This window comes from Helicoverpa zea, chromosome 30 (assembly GCF_022581195.2).
Source record: "Helicoverpa zea isolate HzStark_Cry1AcR chromosome 30, ilHelZeax1.1, whole genome shotgun sequence".
In the NCBI taxonomy this organism is placed as follows: domain Eukaryota; kingdom Metazoa; phylum Arthropoda; class Insecta; order Lepidoptera; family Noctuidae; genus Helicoverpa; species Helicoverpa zea.
In genome coordinates this window covers 562,817-581,574 of record NC_061481.1, presented here as the reverse complement: position 1 = coordinate 581,574, position 18,758 = coordinate 562,817, and the positions used below count along the sequence as shown (strand labels likewise).

General features: G+C 38.1%; 1 protein-coding gene across 1 annotated transcript in view; it reads left to right on the top strand.

The window, feature by feature from the left end:
* Positions 1-16,762, top strand: part of LOC124644614 (igLON family member 5-like) — a 114,364-nt gene extending 97,602 nt beyond the window's left edge. The window contains exons 4-13 of the mRNA XM_047184102.1: positions 415-518; positions 4,341-4,430; positions 5,030-5,157; positions 7,933-8,127; positions 9,136-9,295; positions 9,654-9,751; positions 10,373-10,494; positions 11,228-11,408; positions 12,400-12,567; positions 13,402-16,762. Of these exons, the coding sequence (XP_047040058.1) occupies positions 455-518; positions 4,341-4,430; positions 5,030-5,157; positions 7,933-8,127; positions 9,136-9,295; positions 9,654-9,751; positions 10,373-10,494; positions 11,228-11,408; positions 12,400-12,567; positions 13,402-13,551 (1,356 nt within the window). The 5' untranslated portion in view covers positions 415-454 and the 3' untranslated portion in view covers positions 13,552-16,762. The remainder of the gene's footprint in view (positions 1-414; positions 519-4,340; positions 4,431-5,029; positions 5,158-7,932; positions 8,128-9,135; positions 9,296-9,653; positions 9,752-10,372; positions 10,495-11,227; positions 11,409-12,399; positions 12,568-13,401) is intronic.
* Positions 16,763-18,758: the final 1,996 nt, after the last annotated feature.

Below are 18,758 nucleotides of genomic sequence, written 5' to 3'. Positions count from 1 at the left end.
CAATGCAAAGATAAACGTGAGACACAATTTGATTTTCTATTGTTTTATAATTAGTGATATAAGATAATTGATAAGAGTTTGTGTTAAAATAAAATGATCTACTGAAATACACTTCACTAAAAAGCTGGACCTTAAATCTTCCGGTCTAAAATCTAACTACTGATCTTGAAACACATGAAAGGGTATGATAGATTTTCAGAAATATCACGATAGTCGTAGTTTTAACTACATCTTACCGCAACTTACTTATCTTACTGGGTCGCAGTGATCGATAGTGTGACTGCCGTGCACGAGGTCCTGGTTTTGACTCATGAGTTGGGCCAGAATCGCCTTGTGTGTTTACAAACGTTCATCAGTGGACATGTGGTTCTTTAAGCTGATGATTTTCTCAAAGTATGTTATCCATTGTTACAGATGAGGTATTCCAGTTCTAGCGGCGGTCTCGGTTGACACAATGGAGGTGTCGTGGCTGGTGCTCGCCGCCATCTTCATAGCGGCGCACGCGCAGAATAATAGAAGTAAGTTCATATTGTAAAGGAAATCAAATCCGAATAATTTGCGGTTGATTTTCCAGAACTTTGTTCAAGAAGTGTTACAATTAGTCCTTAAGAGTAGGCAAGTCTATGTTTCAGGAAAATTGGCAAAAAAAAAATAACTATAAATAATTCTTCGGGTTACTTGATAATGAAGATCGAAAGAAACCAGAAAACAATGGATTATGCAAATAAAACTAGCTTTCGCCAGCAGTTTCACCAGCATACCATGGGATCATCATCATCATCATCATCAGCCTATAGCAGTCCACTGCTGGACATAGGCCTCTCCAAGTGCACGCCGCTGAGATCGATTTTCGGCTGCTCGCATCCAGCTCCTGCCAACCGTCTTGCGCAAGTCATCACTCCACCGTGCCTGAGGACGTCCTACACTACGTTTATACCATACGCATACCATGGGATTATTATTTAATTACAGATTCTCCTTCCTCGGTAAATGGGCTATGTAACAGTGAAACGTTTTTTTTAATCAGACCTGTAGTTCTTAAGATTAGCTCATTAAATCAAACATTTCAGGTTTATAATATGTATTCGAATCGAGTTTTGCCTTTTCACCCGACTGCCAAGAAGGGAAAGGACTAAATTTTTTACAATACCTTATAAAGCTGTTTGTTTTGGTTATGGAAATAGTTATTTGCCTGACCTTACATGGAACCTAAAAATAACAAGCAAAAATATAATAGTGAAATTTCACCGACCCTACGGAGGTATCAGACATTTAGCAAAAAATTCCATCATGCATAACTGACATTTTAACCCAAAACTCATAGAATTCTTATTGCACAAATATTATGTCTCATTCCTATTTCATGGGGCGAGAAACTTAGATCAGGTAACTTTCTGGACAAGCCATTGCTGTGTTTTCTGCCAAAGTTAACGAGGGAGCCGGTCGTATAGAAACGCGTAGTTATGACCTATATCGGGTGTGTCGTACCTCTCCTTTCTCCTGCCCTGTTCCCAAATATTACTTGGGGTCGGCGCAATATGTCATTTTCTTCCATTTTCCCCTGTCACTCGTCATACTGACACTCACTCCCTTCCTATTCATATCATCTTTCAGGCAATCCATCCATCTTTTCTTAGGTCTTCCTCTTCCTCTCCATCCATCTACATTCATACTTAGCACACACTTTGTTGCATGCGTATCATCCCTCCTCATTACATGTCCATACCACGACAATCTTCTACTTCTCATCTTTTCTGTAACTGGCGCTACTTTCAGACTTCCTCTAATGTAATCATTCCTCACTTTATCCATTATATCGGGTGTGTCGTACCTAATCACATTAAATCCTATGGCATATACTTTATGATATTTTATGGCGAATTGTAAAAAAAAATAACCTAATCCATTCAGTGGTTTGGCCACAGGAGTCGTTTTCATAATTCACAACATGTGTAAAGCAGAGATAAAGTTAGGAGTATCGAATGTTACCTAGGAGGCTGGCAGCATTACCTCATTGGATCACCACGCTGATCCTTTGTCCGAGGTAATAGCCTCGCATCATCATCTCCCGAGCCTTTTCCCAACTATGTTGGGGCCGGCTTCCAGTCTAACCGGATGCAGCTGAGTACCAGTGTTTTACAGGGAGCGTCTGCCTATCTGACCACCTTAGCCCAGTTTCCCGGGCAACCCGATACCACTTGGTCAGACTGGTGTCAGACTAACTGGCTTCTGACTACCCGTAACGATTGCCAAGGATGTTCAATCACAGCCGGAACCTACAGTTTAACGTGCCATCCGAAACACAGTTATTGGTGTCCAAGATATAATTAGAAAGTACATAGAAACTTAGAAAAGTTGCATTGGTACTTGCCTGACCTGGAATCGAACCCACACCACCCCATATTTGAGAGGTTGGCTCTTTGCCCCCTAAGCCACCACGATACGTTGCCTCGCGTAAATTGGTAGATATTTTCACATCGAGTGCTCATGTCGTCTCCAGTTGGTAACTGCTCTAAGTAGAAAAACCACTAAAATAAAACAGACCCCTTTTCCGGCCGGACATAATAAATATGGCGGACGTCACTTCCGCTACTGAAAATGCTACTGATAATTTAATTGAGTTACCATGTCCTGATTGTCAACAGCCGTTTGTTTTGGAGGGGTCAATTAAGGGGGTCAGATAATTTTGACCCCCCTTTTTCCGGGATTTTATGGGGTCTAGATTTATGTGGTTAAATGAAAATGTTTTGGGTAGTTTTTCCTGGATTTCATAATCTATCCTTTTTCCTAAACGCTTCTCTTCCTTCTATGTATTTAATAAGAATTAAACAGCAATCTTGATATCTATGGTTTTCCAAAAAGTTCGACAATTTCGATGGCGATCGACCCCAGGCTGCTTTTTGAAAGTTTCTAAAGCGATTTCGGCCCGATACGGGAATCGAACCTAAGACCTCGTGTCTATCAGTCGCACTACGCGACAACTAGACCAACGAGAAACAGCTAAAACACAGACAAACTGAATTTTCTTTTTTTCATCCTACCTTTAAAAAAATCCGCTAAAACTTTTATCGTCCAATATTTCAGCTGCCATTTTGAAAACCTATTCGAATTTGTTCAAATGAAAAATAATAGAGTGCCAAAGTTTTGCGGGTTTTAAAATAGAACTTTTCAGAAGTTTTCGAAAGATATGCAATGTATGATTTTGACAGATAGAAGATGTATGGTACTTGTCTTGAGTTCTTAATGGCTTTCTTTGATGAGACGAGAAGTTTAAATATACGTAAAATATATGTGTATTGTGTAGCTGACTATACCTATCCATTTGCGTATTATTCTTATCCTTTCTCATAAATAAATCTAGCCACTTATCTTATACAAAAATCAATTGCTGTTCGTTAGTCTGACTAAAACTCGAACATGGCTGGACCGATTTAGCTCATTTTTCGTTTTAAAATGTTTGCAGAGGTCCAGGGATGGTTTAAAAGATACGAAGTTCGCGAGATCAGCTAGTGTTTTGATAAAAACCTCCTGAAAATCGATTCACTAGTTTTTTTATTATATCGCGATCCAACACAGACAATGCCTGTTTTTATCTTAGAACTAAAAACCTCGAGAAGAAATTTAAATCGTGTTAAGAAGTATATAACTATAAAATTTCATTTTATTTGTCTCTCATTTTTCGAATTTAATTACCCGATTTCTCAAAAAGAAGGACGTTAATTCGACCGCACATCTTTTACCTCTCTCTATGTGAGATTTTGAATAGCTTTGAAAATTAGACGAGTTTATGATGAAAAGCGTTCGACAAGGCTGCTAGGATTTTAAGCATAAAATGTGGATGGTATTAAATGATTTGAATGGCATTTAAACATATGTGTAGGAGATTATATAAATATAAAAATAAACCTAGATATAATCCTACTTATATTATAAATGTGAAAGTTTGTGAGAATGTATGGATGTATGTTTGTTATTCAATCACGCAAAAACAACTGGACCGATTTGATTGAAATTTGGTATGTAGATAGGTGATACCCTGGATTAACACATAGGCTACTTTTTAGCAACACACCATGCGGGTGAAGCCGCTGGCGGAAGCTAGTTTATAGGTAAATATTATAAAGCTGAACAGTTTGTTTGTTTGAACGCGCTCATGTCAAGAGACACGAGGTCCAATTTGAAAAATTATATTACTGTTGGGAAACCACAGTGTTGTAGAGTAACATAGAGTGTAATTTATCCGGATGCGGGAAGTAGTTCCCACGGGACGAGGGAAATCAGATAAAGGTAAAGTCTATAGCAACATATTTTATATTTAAATGTTTGTCTTTTGTTTTCAGATGACGGCCCGAGGTTTTTATCAAGAGGGCACTCATTCAGGACTGTAGTTGGAGACACACTGCTTCTACCATGCCAAGTCCAGAATTTAGGTAAGTTGTCATTACTTCATCATCTCCCGAGCCTTTTTCAAACTATGTTGGGGTTGGCTTCCAGTCTAACCGGATGCAGCTGAGTACCAGTCTGCCACATGGAGCGACTGCCTATCTGATCCCCTCAACCCATTTACCCGGGCAACCCGATACCCCTTCCTAAGTCTAGTTTTCATACTTTCTTGCTTCTGCCTGTAACGACTGCCAAGGATGTTCAATGACAGCCGGGACCTACAGTGTAACGTGACATCCGAAATACAGTCATTGGTGTCCAAGATATACTTAGTAAGTTCATACAAGCTTAAAAAAGTTGCATTGGTACTTGCCTGACGTGGTATCGAACCCACGCACTTATAGTTGAGAGGTTGGTTGCTCACCCACCAGGCCACCACGTCTTTTAACCACTAGGCCACCACTCTAACCGTCAATTGCACAAGGCTCCATTAAAGTTCAAGCTTCTTTAAATGTATTGCTGACTCTTTCTTTGTCAACAAGATCAAAAGTGACAGCAATAGATTTAATGAAGCTTTAACTTTAATGGAGCTTCGTGCAACTGACGGTAAAAACATGAACTAATATTATCCTTGTTCTCTCAACAGGCTCACTAGTCCTACTATGGCGAAGAGGCCCGGCAGTGCTCACAGCTGCCAGTCTCATGGTGACCAGAGACGAACGGTTTCGTTTGGTCGACGGCTATAACCTGCAGATTACTGATGTAGGACCTCAGGTGAGATACCTTATTTACTTAGTTTGTAGGTATTTTATTTATGAGAAATCATCGAATGACCTCTCCCGCTGTGGATGCAGCGTGAGAGACTCTTACTAAACAATGAATTGAATAATTCTTTCGCTGTTGAGAAGCTACATTACCCCCGAGTAAAATCCTCTGTCTGTCGGTCTGTCTGTTACGCTTTCACGTCTAAACCACTGAACTCATTTTAATGAAATTTGGTACAGAGATAAAGTTGACCTTGAGAAAGAACATAGGATAGTTTTTATCCCGGACTTTTGAAGAGTTCCCTTGAAAACGCGATATAACCGAACTCGACGCGGGTGAAGCCGCGGGCGGAAGCTAGTAGGCTATATTTTAATGTAATATTAGTGTAAAAGACTGACTGACGTTTTTTGTGACCCACGTTACAAGCCCGAAAACACCGTAAAAATTCGAGTCTTGGACTCACCCACCTTAAAAATTCGGACTTGAATCTATTTGTGAAAACGCCAGCAGTTAAAACTAATGGCATAAGATTTAATTAAAAGATAACCGAATCAATTCCTTGATTGAATACTAATTAAAATTCATTGACTGACAAAGGCGGAAGATTTAACGATGATTTCAAGATTCCAGCGTTTTAAATCCTTACTTGACTGCAGAAAGAAGGTTTATTGTTTTAGCAATTTATCTAGACTATATGTGCTAAAATGGTCTTGGTAGATTTTAGGAAATCAAAATCTTAGTATCACACTGGTAATAGTATAAACGCAAATTGTCTGTATTGTTTCTCTTTCACGCAAAAACTGCCGAATAGGTTCTGATGAAACTTGGGAGTAATAACTTGGGTATATTTAGTTTATCAGAATAAAGCATGGGCTACTTTTTATATATGTACGGAAAGGTAGTAGGGAATTTGAGTCAAATAAATACTTTGGTGCGAAAAACCAGTAAAAAATTATATAAAACTAGCTTTTGCCCGCAACTTCGTTCGCGTGGAATAGTGACTACCAGCAGATTTTTGATTTGACCAATAGATGGCGCTATATGTCCGGAATAATTTTTTTTTTTTTTTTTTTTGTAATAAAAACTATCCTATGTCCTTTCTCAAGTTTCAAACTATGTCTGTACCAAATTTCACACAAATCGGTTCAGTAGTTTAGGCGTGAAGAAAAGACAGACAGACAGACAGACAGACAGACAGACAGACAGACAGACAGACAGACAGAGTTACTTTCGCATTTATAATATTAGATTTATAAAATTAGATTACCATAAAAACATGAAGATCTAAGAATCTGTAGGTCTGTAACTTTATAATTAATTAGTTGCTGTAGTCAATTTTCAGTATCGAAATAAGTCTCCAAAGTAGTAGACGCCTAATTTTCGCAGCAATTCATTCACAATTTTACCCAAATCTTGCAAAATAGTTCCCAAACGGAACTTAAAATTCAAACCCACATTTATTATCGCGAAATAAGGTTTTATAATACCAAAAATCGTTTCACATTATTTTTTTCACCGTCAAAAAATGCTAAATTGAGCCCTAAACGGTAATTGGGCGGGGGAAATATGATAATGGCCGCATAAAAACCTTTGTGGTGTACAACCTCGTTATTTTTTACGCGTTGCAACACTGAGGTACGATTTCCCGCGCAATTCAGGCGGCCATGTTGCTTTTTATTATTTTTTTATTTTCATATTTTGTGCGTGAAAAAGGTTTGACATGGAAAACGGTTTGTTCTGAAATTCAGATTTTCTGTTTTTTTTTTTACGCGTATTTTTTAATGTACTGTGCATTTTTTTTTTTTTTGTTAAGTTAAAGCCAAAATAAAACTGGAGTTTTAAAGTTTTGTTTTTTTTTTTCATTTAAATAAATGTGAAAAAATTGCATATTTTTTCTATATATTTATCCACTGATTTTATGTAATACTAGCGGTTTTCCAGCGGTTTCACCCACGTCCCGTGGTAGCGTACCGGGAAAAAATATAGCCTATGTTAATTGGGTAGAGACAACAAACAAACAAAACCTAGAGGAATTTTCTCTTTATAGATTAGTATACATTTCTATATTTTTGATTGTCAAACCACCAAAAAAAAAAATACACTTCTGCAAAAAGCTGTGTCACGTATATAGCTTTTTTCTTTGTTATTCGGGTTATATTGAGTATCCGTGTTCATTGAATACCCAGTCATTTTTTGAAACCAACGAAACGTTTTTCGGTGTTCAATATGGCCGAAATCCCCTCCGACCTGCTTTTACGAAAATTACTTACTACTCACAAAGCAATTTCAGTGCTTGGTCACCACTAGACCAACGATTAATTAAATAAAGTACCCATTTGTAAGAGTTTGCTAAAAACTGCGCATACATACACTAATTTTCTTATACTATTAAAAACGGACTGTTTTCAGGCGGTGTCACCCGCATACCGATAAAATTACTTCCCATTCCCGGTATACACCCTATTTCGTCTGGGAAAGAGTGTTCCAACAGTGAAAGAATTTTTCACATCAGTTCAGTTATTCAAAGCTATTACTAGGGCTTACTAGGGCACAAACAAACAAACCTAATCAAAGGTAAACTATCTTGATATGACTTTTTAACAATGATTAAACTGATTAAGATTGTTTATTACATAGATTTTTAGTCGAATTCTATTTTTAACGGAGTTTTTACATAAATTAAAGTCATATGAAGATAGTTTAGCTTTACAAAAGTACTTACCTACATAAATAGACTATATCTAATAAATCTTATATTAACAAAAACCCTCTCTTCTCTTCCAGGACGCCGGAGACTACGTCTGCCAGATCTCCGACCGCGTCGCCCGAGACCAGGTCCACACAGTAGAAGTGTTAGTGCCACCGTCAGTACGCGCTATGCCCGAGTCGCGGCACGCGGCGGCGCGGCGAGGCGGCGCGGCCGTGCTCGAGTGCAGGGCCGCCGGCAACCCCGTGCCCACTGTCACTTGGCATAAGCTTGTGAGTGCTATAGCGACGTCTGTGACTATAGGAGGGATTGGGCGCTGGTTTATTTAAGACACTTTTTTCAGTGTCTTTTAAGAGTGAAGGCGCCAGAATGAGACGGTTCTTTTCGGCGACCTCATTTGATCATAGTAGGTCGCTAATTTTGGTAGCTGGATACTGGATTATCCTTATGAGACACTATTGGGTAAGTAGGTCCTGAGCGGTCCATTGGTCTAGCATTGTAGTCAGTTGGCATAAGCTTGTGAGTGCTGTTGCGACGTCTGTGCCTATAGAAGGGATAGGGCGTCAATTAAAGCTAGTTCAGCAGGTTTTTTCAGCGACGATGGCTCCAGAATAAGACGGTTTGTTTCGGCGATCTGTTTCGCTCAGCTAAAAACTGCGTCACCAACAAAGATGGTCGATACAAGTGTACTGTCGATACAAGTGTACTGTCGATACAAGTGTACTGTCGATACAAGTGTGCTGTCGATACAAGTGTGCTGTCGATACAAGTGTGCTGTCGATACAAGTATACTGTCGATACAAGTGCACTGTCGATACAAGTGTACTGTCAATAACGTCGATAGTATCGATGTTGTTAATTTGGTAGCTAATATTGTCAGCTGGGTTAGTGAGGCGGTCGTCCCTTTTAGAAAATTTTCGATGCTGTTTTAGGGACCTAAGGTTATAAGTTTCAATAGTTGGTTGTGGGTCGCCATACTCGGGTGTTGTTTAAGGAACCGTAATAAGCAACTTGCTGTAATTTGAGTGTTGGTGTGGCGACTTGAGTTGCTAGAAATAAGGTCGCTAAGTATAGATAGAAGGAGTAAAAGCGGTAAGTAGATAACTGGGTGGTATTATTACACACTTGAAAAGGACCTATAGGTCTATTATTATAGACATATTTACAAGGTTTTGGACCCCATAAATGTTATTAATATTACTGACTCCAAAAGACTTTTCTATTTATTTCTATAATATCCCTAGTTGATACAGTTAGAGGCCATCGTTATATAAGCGCAGGTGATACCGGTGTTGCAGAACGACTCGAAGACGCGGCTCGGGGAGGGCCCGCAGCTGCAACTGTCGCGGCTAGAGAGGGGACACAGCGGCCGGTACGCCTGCACTGTCGATAACGGAGTCGGCGCACCACTAGTTGCCGAGTTTCAGTTGCAAGTGCTGTGTAAGTATCGATAATACTGTTTTTTACTATGTTATCTTTTGTATAGTACATAATTTTCCTATTGTTCAAATTACCGAATTCAAAAATGCTGAAATTGTATTCCCTCTAGTAAGTACTGCTGCAGAGCATGAAATCTTGCCAAAGATTACCAAATAACAATATATTCGAGTATTTTTATATTTTTTTTAGTCTGATAATAAATGTTTTTGTTGAAAATAATATGATTGCCAATACGCTCCAGTAGGTGTTACTAAACGTCTAAGAATTTACTTTATGCCATTCAGATGATTGGCGAAACGTAGGTGTCTTTACACCAAAAATATGGAAAAAAAAATCACGAAGCATTCTATTATTACAGACCCGCCCGAGATTACAGTGGAGCGCTCGTGGGTGCACACCGGTGAAGGATTCAGAGCTGAACTGCTCTGTACAGTACTGGCTGACCCACCGGCTGAGGTAAGACAACACCCTAGATATACACATTAGAAACTAAGGTAATTTGCGGGTAGTGTGGTTGTTGATCTATGGATAATCAATTGATGAGTTCACATCTATTACTGAATATCGAACGAGGCTTATGCGGCCGATTGGTGGCGGTATGACCACCACACGGCACCAAAGAGGATATGATATACCTTGCAAACTCTCTGAAGCTGAAACTATCCTACACAGCGCTCACCAACACTTATCCCAAGCGCGGTGAGTATGGGCAACTGTTGGACCCAGCAGTGCAGTAGTAGACTTACCGGCTGTGACGATGACACCCATATGCGAAATATAACAAAAAATATATGTCAAGAAATATAATTATCATACTCGATATGCACGTTTCAATATGTAAAAGTTATATCGTGGCTTGTCTTTCAACCTCTTTTTTACTGACATCGTCTTCTTGCCCCGTTCCCAAGTTTTTTGGAACAGGTCAGTATCACAGTCCAATATGTCCTTTTCTTCCATTCTCCTCTGCGAACGGAATACTAACATCTTACTTCTCTACTGACATGTCATTCTAATATAGTTATTTACTTAGGTATACATGTCTAAACCCAACTCTTAAACATTCACCTCTACTTCTAGGTGACCTGGTACCAGAACTCCTTCCCTCTCAGCGCATCGGAGCGCGTGACGATGTCGGCGCGAGGCAACAACCACACGCTGCTCATAGCCAATGTGCAGCCTGAGGACTTTGGCAATTACAGGTTAGTTTTACTCCCTCTTCTTGCTATGTATCATGTATCCCACATGGTGGTAGGATCAGCGTTCCCGATCTTTATACTTTACTTCGCTTCATTATCGACGTTGTTGTCGGACACCTGGCCCTCCTTTATATCCTTTACCACTGATACTGTACCTACTTTATAAAATATTTATTTTCACATAAGTTGCTCAAACATGTAGGTTTTGAGGCTACTAAATTTTCCTCACTAGTGGAAAATGCTTGTCCATCCTGTATAATCTATTTGTCTTAATAAATAGCTATAAACAACAACTGAAAATCGACTTCGAAGTAAAACAAAAACGTACTTCGACTTCCTTATGATATGTATTCTAGTTGATCTAGTGGTCGCAAGAGCGGCAGCTGTGCACGAGGTCTTGGTTTCGATTCCCGAGTCGGGCCGAAAACGCTATGTGGGTTTTAGAAACTTTCACAAAGCAGCCCGTAGTCTGGAAGTTGGTGATTGATACACCCATGCGTCGGTGTCGCACGTTGCACTTGGTCCTGCTTGTGATCTCTCTCCGGTGGTGTCGGATTGTCGTCCCATCGCGCTATGAGAGTGAAGGAATAGTTAGTGCACCTGTGTCCAAGCAAATGTGCGTGCACTATAATATGTCCTGCGCAGCTGACTGATCTCCTTATATGAGAACAGCCGCCGTGGCCGAAATCGGCCGTGGACGCCATTATTATATTTATGTATATGTTATAACTTCCAGCTGCGTAGCAGACAACAGCCTCGGCCGAGCCCGTCAGCACGTCGAAGTATCAGGCCGACCCGGACCGGCGCGGTTCACATCGGCACCTCTAGCTCGCTCCCACACAAGATACGTGCTGGCTTTCGCAGTAGACAGCTATCCACCGCTAGATGAACTGAGGCTGCTGTACCGACAATTGGCGGTAAGTTTTTATGTTAATTTCGTCGTGGTGGCCTAGTGGCTAAAGCACTAACCTCTCAAGTATGAGTGCGAGGGTTCAATTCCAAGTCAGGCAAGTACCAATGCGACTTTTCTACGTTTGTATGTACTTTCTAAGTATATCTTGGGCACATCTTGAGGAAACCTGAATTATTAAGTCTGAAATCAGCAATCCGCATTGAGATTGACGCTCAATCCTTCTCCGTGTGAGAGGAGGCCGCAGCCCAGCAGTGGGACGATAATAAGGCTGTAACGGTAAGGAAAGTGTCAGGCCGCCGCGCAGGCGCGGTTCACATCAGCACCTCTAGCTCGCTCTCACACAAGATACGTGCTGGCGTTCGCAGTAGACAGTTATCCGCCGCTAGATGAACTGAGATTACTGTATCGACAATTGGCAGTGAGTTTTGTGTTTGTAGTTTATGGCGGGTTTCAGTAAGATATCTATCTCTTTATTTGCTTACTGATGGATCTGGTTTTCTAACTACGGAGGGGTCGGCTTTTAGTCTTACCGTTTGCAGTGAGTATATGGTGAGAGTATACCATATGAAGCGACAGCAGCCCAATTCTCCCTTGGTAAGACTGGTTTTCAAGCTTTTGACTACCAGTCAAGCCTGTCAAAGATGTTCTAACGATAGTTAGGACTCTCGGAAACTGGTCATGACAAGATGGTCTCTTATTAATTTATCTGATCCTATGACAAGTTTACATGCGGCTGTTACGTAGCCACGAGCTCCTCCCTTATTTATATACCTAACAATAATAACAATATACCCCTAACACATCACCAATGAATGACACAACTTCCACCGTCACCGGGAACATTCATTTGCGGACGTTGCGATCTGCGCTGCCGCCCCGTATAGGGCTTGTTATCCATCAGCGCAAGTGCTAAAACCAAACAACACGAATGTAGATGATGTGATGCTAGAAGGCCATTGAGTGACCTCTCTAACACACCCTCTTCTCTTTTCCAGATAAACGAATCCTTCCAGCAACCAGGTCGCTGGCACGATGTCGTCATCCCAGCCCCGGCGCCCGCTGGCTCCCTCACCCACCGCGTCACGCACGAGCTGCGCGGGCTGGAGCCTGGAGCTGTGTACGAGTCTATAGTACAGGCGAAGAATCGATACGGGTGGAATGAGGTGGGTTGTGTTACTTTAGTTCATCATCCTCCGAGTCTTTTTCCCAACTATGTTGGGGTCGGCTTCTTTATATTACTTTAGTTGGAAGTAGCTTTTGTCATGTGACCCACTTCCCGATCTTCAATTAAGATGAAATTTTGCACACTCTCTGAGTTCTGATGACAATGCATGACTAACCAAGAAACTTCATTGCAAATCCAATATGTCGGCCTCCCCAAGATAGCCGACAGGCTATTTGAAATGCAGGCCTATGAATTAGATAAAAAAAGTATAAAATAAAAATACTTATTAAAAAAAAAAACACGCTTTTAGTTTTTTAGTTATTTTGAAGAAAGAAAGAAAGCGTGGAGCGTTTTGTCAGTAAAGAGTAAAGATTACATAAACGCTGCGCGCTTTCTTTCTTTATTCGTTTTTTATATTATTTTTTAGTTGAACGTTCAGAAAAGGATTTCTGACCGACTTTCTGTAGGGCGTGTGTGTTTCACTATTGCTACCAGTGATCTATTTTTCTCCTACAAAAATCGATCAACGATTATCGGCCATGGACGAGTAGATGTAAGGCTCTAGAAGTCTAGACAGACGGACTGCATGCAACGTGCAGTCCGATTGCAGTTGGGATGCAGTCGGTGTGCAGTCGTGTTCTGAAGTTGATTTGCAGTTCTATTGCAGTCGTGTCAACTGCATTCAAACAGCCCTTGAACTGCAAATTGCAGTTGAAATGCAGTCCGTCTGTCTAGCTAGAACCTAACTTTCAATTACAGCCTCTTTTGTTAACCCAACAGCACCAAAAGGTGCACCAAAAGGTAACAAAACCCGTATTTTTTTCTATTCCAGGTCAGCGACATATTCCAGTTCCACACTCTAGGCGGCACCCACACGGCCCACGCAGACGAACTAACCCCCATGTTTTCTTCATCATCAAGAAAGCAAATAACAAAATCCATAATATTCGCCTTATATACGTTTTTAACGTATTTCATTTGAACCGACCAATCACAGCGCCCCATTTGACGTTTCAAAGTTTTGACGTTTATTTTTTTTAATCGTAAAACGATAAGACACCAAACTCTTTAGTGTTAAGCTTTTTTAAGAGTGAGTGACAGTTTTTTTGGCGCCAGATTTTTTGACAGCTTTTTTCACGCGGGATTTTAATAAAAGTTTTAAAAATTATTTAACTAATCAATAATTTAATAAATCAGTGACAAAAATAATCAAATTAATGTACTTGAAATTAAAATTGCGCGCGAATTAATAAATGTGGCGTTCTTGAGCTTTTTATCAGTGTTACCATACCTTGAATAAAGCTACCATTTTGTATAAATCGCATTAAGTTTAGGGTTCCTTGGAGTTTATATTTAAAATACCTGACAATGACTGTTTACGCACACTATTTTAAATTAAAAACATGCTTTTGTTTAATTTTAAGCTGAATTTTAGTAAAATGTGCTTATGCATATCGTTGGTCGTTGAATCAAATTATTTATTTGTCTTAATTTGGTTTAATGACAAACTTCACCTGCCCAAATCATTAGGATATTAATAATAATAGAATATCAGCTAGTTGCATCATGTTTTACGTTATTCATTTGTATAGACAGTACACCAATCTTTCAATTGTCTTCAATAGATTTTCAACTTTATCATAATAATGGAAGGTTGATGTTCGATTGGTAAAATTTGATAGATTCCGGTAGGTTGACCTGCTGACGTCTGTACTTCTTATAGAAAGTAAATCAAAGAATTATGTTTTTATATAAAATAGAAAGAGAACAGCATTTTTGCTTGTACATTTTAAATTATAATTTAAAAATTTATGTAGACAATTTCGATGCAACTAGTTAAAATAATGTATATATCGCTATTGTGTGCAATAGAATATAATTTGCTTAACATAATCATAAAATGCATTAACTTAAACCTTACTTTACATAGAGGAACCTAATAAAATCTAGTCGTAACATAGTTAAAACTATAATTTCGCATATATAGTCGCTTTTTAACATATATATGTAATATTTTACGATACATAATAATATTTTTTACTAAATTACATCCATGTAAAGTGAATTTACTAATATATTGTAGTTATAATATTATTCTAAGGTTTTTCCAAATGAAAAATGCTTTTGTCACAAAATGGCCGACTTCGTAACGTCAGGTAGGATTGTAAATGAAATGATTTTGATGTAAATGCGATTAATTGAACGTTCGACTCTTTTGCTGTGAGTGACACTACACACTGAAAAGGCATTCTTTTTTTAACCAACTTCCCAAAAAGAAGGAGGTACCTACTCGTTTATAAAAATATTGCCCATTCTATGAATTTTACTCAATGTTTATATGACCCTTGTGGCAATCGAACTACAAGTCTACCTACTTACGAATCCTTTTTTTTGTGGAAAATCGACAAATGACAACTCCCGCTGTTGGTGCAACGTAAGGGAATGTCAGACTCTTACATCATGTACCTTCTTAAGCTCTTTATGTACCAGCGCCGCGGTAACAATGTCACAGCCCCGACAATCGTTCAGTCCTCGGCTTGATATATCCATCTTTTGCTAGACTCTTCGTTCGATCTTCACTCCATCTTTTCAAGAATATTGTCAAAATAAATGAAATTTACAGTTTTTCCACCGACTTTCCAAAAAGGAGGTACCTACTCAATTCGGATGTTTACTTTTCATAAAAAAATAATAAAACTATAATAATTTTTATTTTATTGAAGCTACATAGGCTCACTTCGTAGTAATGCTTATACCTAAGGGTTAGTAAATTAAAATTAAAATTATTTAGGGTATGTCCTGACGAACTATGACCTTTATAAAATGCCTCAACATACGGGAGTCGTTCAGGTCACTATGTGAAGTTCTTTTAAGTTTTTATGTAAATGTAGATTTCAGTGTGTAGTGTCCTAAACCTTTTCGGTCCCCATATAAGCAGATAGTCTCCTAGCTATTATTTTAATTAAGCAATAAATCGTGTTAGTGATAAAATCTATCTCTAGGAGTAAAGTAACGTGTATTTATTATTTTAATTTCAAACGTTTCTTGAGGTTTCGTGTCCAATTGATGGTGGTAATGACAATATAATACAATAAAACATTATACTTTCTGTTTAAATATATAGATATTTTGCGCCGATAACTACAATAATGAAAGATCCAAAGTTAAAATCTCTCTTTTTCTTTTCTGTTTGTAACCAACTAGCTGCTTTCCGTAGTTTTTGAAGAAGATTGTAGCTTTCCAACAGTCAACGTCTTTCTATAATCGCTTCAGTAGTTTCGGAGGCTTGACCCAACAAAAAAAATATATTTTTATTAAGCTAGTATAATATGTAGATTAACTACTGAAAGTCGCTACCACCATCAATATGAGCACATTTGAAGTCTTGAAGTCGAAGTCCTCAGCGATTAAAAACGTAATTTAGGTGCAATATTAATTTAAGTGTGAATTCGAAAGCAATATTGGAACACATCACTAGTTTTTTGTAAGAAAACAAAAATTTATTGAAGATTTTTTATTTATTTATTTAAATTGATATGGTTTATTTTAACTTGTTTATTTTGTTGAATGTAATAAGGAAAAAACATGAATATATTATGATTTACAATAAGATATTCTGAAAAAAGCTGTAAAGTAACAGCGAAAAATTGTTTACTTTCTTGCAAAAAAATTACTTGTATTTAAATTATAACAGTTTTTTGTATTTAAATTGTACCTAGCCATCTATGACATTACTTTTTATTTCATGAGTGGAGAATAATATGAAAATTTAAAAATTGTATACTGTTTTACTAATCTTCGTTTCTTCTGGGCACTTAAAAGTTATCATAATTAAAAATTAAATAATTTTCAAAACAACTATGTAAATGAACACTGCCGAGGTATTTTTAAAAATGTTTTTTACATTTTTTTTTAAGATTTTACTTGACAAACGCATCATAAATAAATTAATTAATTAATTAATGTAATAAATTAAAGAAAATCGGCCATAATTCTTTGGACAAGAATTTAGATGTAATTTTTTTTAGAAAAAAATAATAATACTTGGTATAATATTATATAAAAAAAATATTATATAGTTCGAGTGAAAAATTGTAAATTTGATGGGCTGTAGAAAAGCGCCTTTTTTATTTAAAGAAAAATAAAAAAACTGAACCCTGTATGTAGTAAATAAACGTGTAAGTTTATTATAATATCGTGGTTTTATTTTTTACTAGATTTCCCCTATAACTTTAGTGAACTATGTATAACAAACGCACGCTTGATGGCGTGACGGTCGGTGCCCAAGTAGCATTTTGTTCCATTTAAGAGTACACATTTAGTTCCAAGGTGAACTTAAAGCATTACTACAGTTCACTCGTGATGTATTAGCTGCATTATTGTAATTAATTACACCTATACCTGTCTAAGGGACTTATAGGAGAGTAGAGTAATACTTTTATACGGTTATGGGTGTTATAATACTCTAACAACTATCCTTTAGTCAGCTTTCTGACTAAGAGCATTATAGATGGGTAGAGATACGGCAACCGCTGTTTAACGGCCTACTTGTTCGATGTTATAGAGCTAGCATTTTAATAGAACACTTCTGGTCATTTATAAAGCCAAAGGCTGTTATGTTTACTTGTCTTAGACTGTTATACAGCCAGTAGCTGTATTAGGACTTGTTTGTGATACTTAAAATAACCTTTTTTTACTATCTGTACAGAAGTGTTTAAATGATTCACATGTGGACTGTAGGCTGTTAGAAGGGCTATATAACAGTTCACATAGCCGTATTTCATTTCCACCATTTTGTTCTACGTAACATAAAATATTTACCAAATAAATCTACAAGATTAATGCAGATTTATCACAAAATACGCAGATAGAGCGAATGAGTTTTGGTTTCATGTTAAAAATTAATTACCGTAGTATAATTATAATGCCAATAAAATATCAAAAACTGAAAATGTAAATTTTCCTCTCATCATCATCATCATCATCATCATCATCAGCCTATCGCAGTCCACTGCTGGACATAGGCCTCTCCAAGTGCACGCCACTGAGATCGATTTTCAGCTTCTCGCATCCAGCTCCTGCCAGCCGTCTTGCGCAAGTCATCACTCCACCGTGCCTGAGGACGTCCTACACTACGTTTGCCTGTAATTTCCCTCTCAGCCAGTTTTAAATATTTCAAAATGAATAAAGCGTTTTTACAGAGGCGCGTGAAAATTTTAGTTCAATATGTATACATTTCACGATAAAGTTGCATTCCCATGGCATTAACATGATATAGTATATAAAACAGGTACTACCGCGTGTTATATTATAATAATAATCCGCTGGAATTAGTTTGCCCCGAATCCGTGCACTCCGTACAATTGTCAAACTAATATATTAAAATGTGGAAATAATTTAGGACACAAGTGAATTTAAGGTAGCTTACTGGAGTACTTTTGTCCGATTTTAACTGTGAAGGCTGTGTATTTAGCCATTTATTACTCTTTATTACACTCATGTACGTTGTATGGTTCACACTGCGTTCCATATAGTGCCGTAAGTCAGCCGTAAGTCCGATGTTACTACTTAAACTGCTATTATAATGCTATTATACTTCTAATGTACAGCCATAGTGAACTTAAGGCTGTCTAATTTTTGCCCAAACTGGTTCAATAAAAGCATTATAGCAAGCTATACAGCTCATATACAGCTTGTAGAGTACATGTGAACGACTAGACATCTTATATAGAACCCCGAATGCTACTTGGGTGGTGGGGACAGTGTTGCCAATTTAGCGACTTTTTCGCTAGAAGTGACTTAAGGCTTAGCGACCAAAATACGTTTTGACGACAACAATAGTTTAGCGACTTATCTGGCGACTTTTGGAGTACAAATAAAAACAGTTCTAGGGCCAATATTAGATTCTTTCTAGCGACTTTTGACTTTGAGTCTAGAGACTCGAATTTCTAGGAGTTGACAACACTCACGTGGCTAGCGAGTCGCTAAGCGCGCATTCTGAACGGAACCACCGAGCGATTAAGTGTGTTATAAATAAATTCCGGTGTTTTATTTTCCGTGTACACAAAGAGAACTGGTACAACTACGTTCGTGTCTCGAGAGAACCTCGTCCCGCACCTGGATAAAAAGTAAGTCGATATCAGTCGCTGTCTATCTTCATGCCTTCTTCTGTTTTGTCGTAAAAATGCA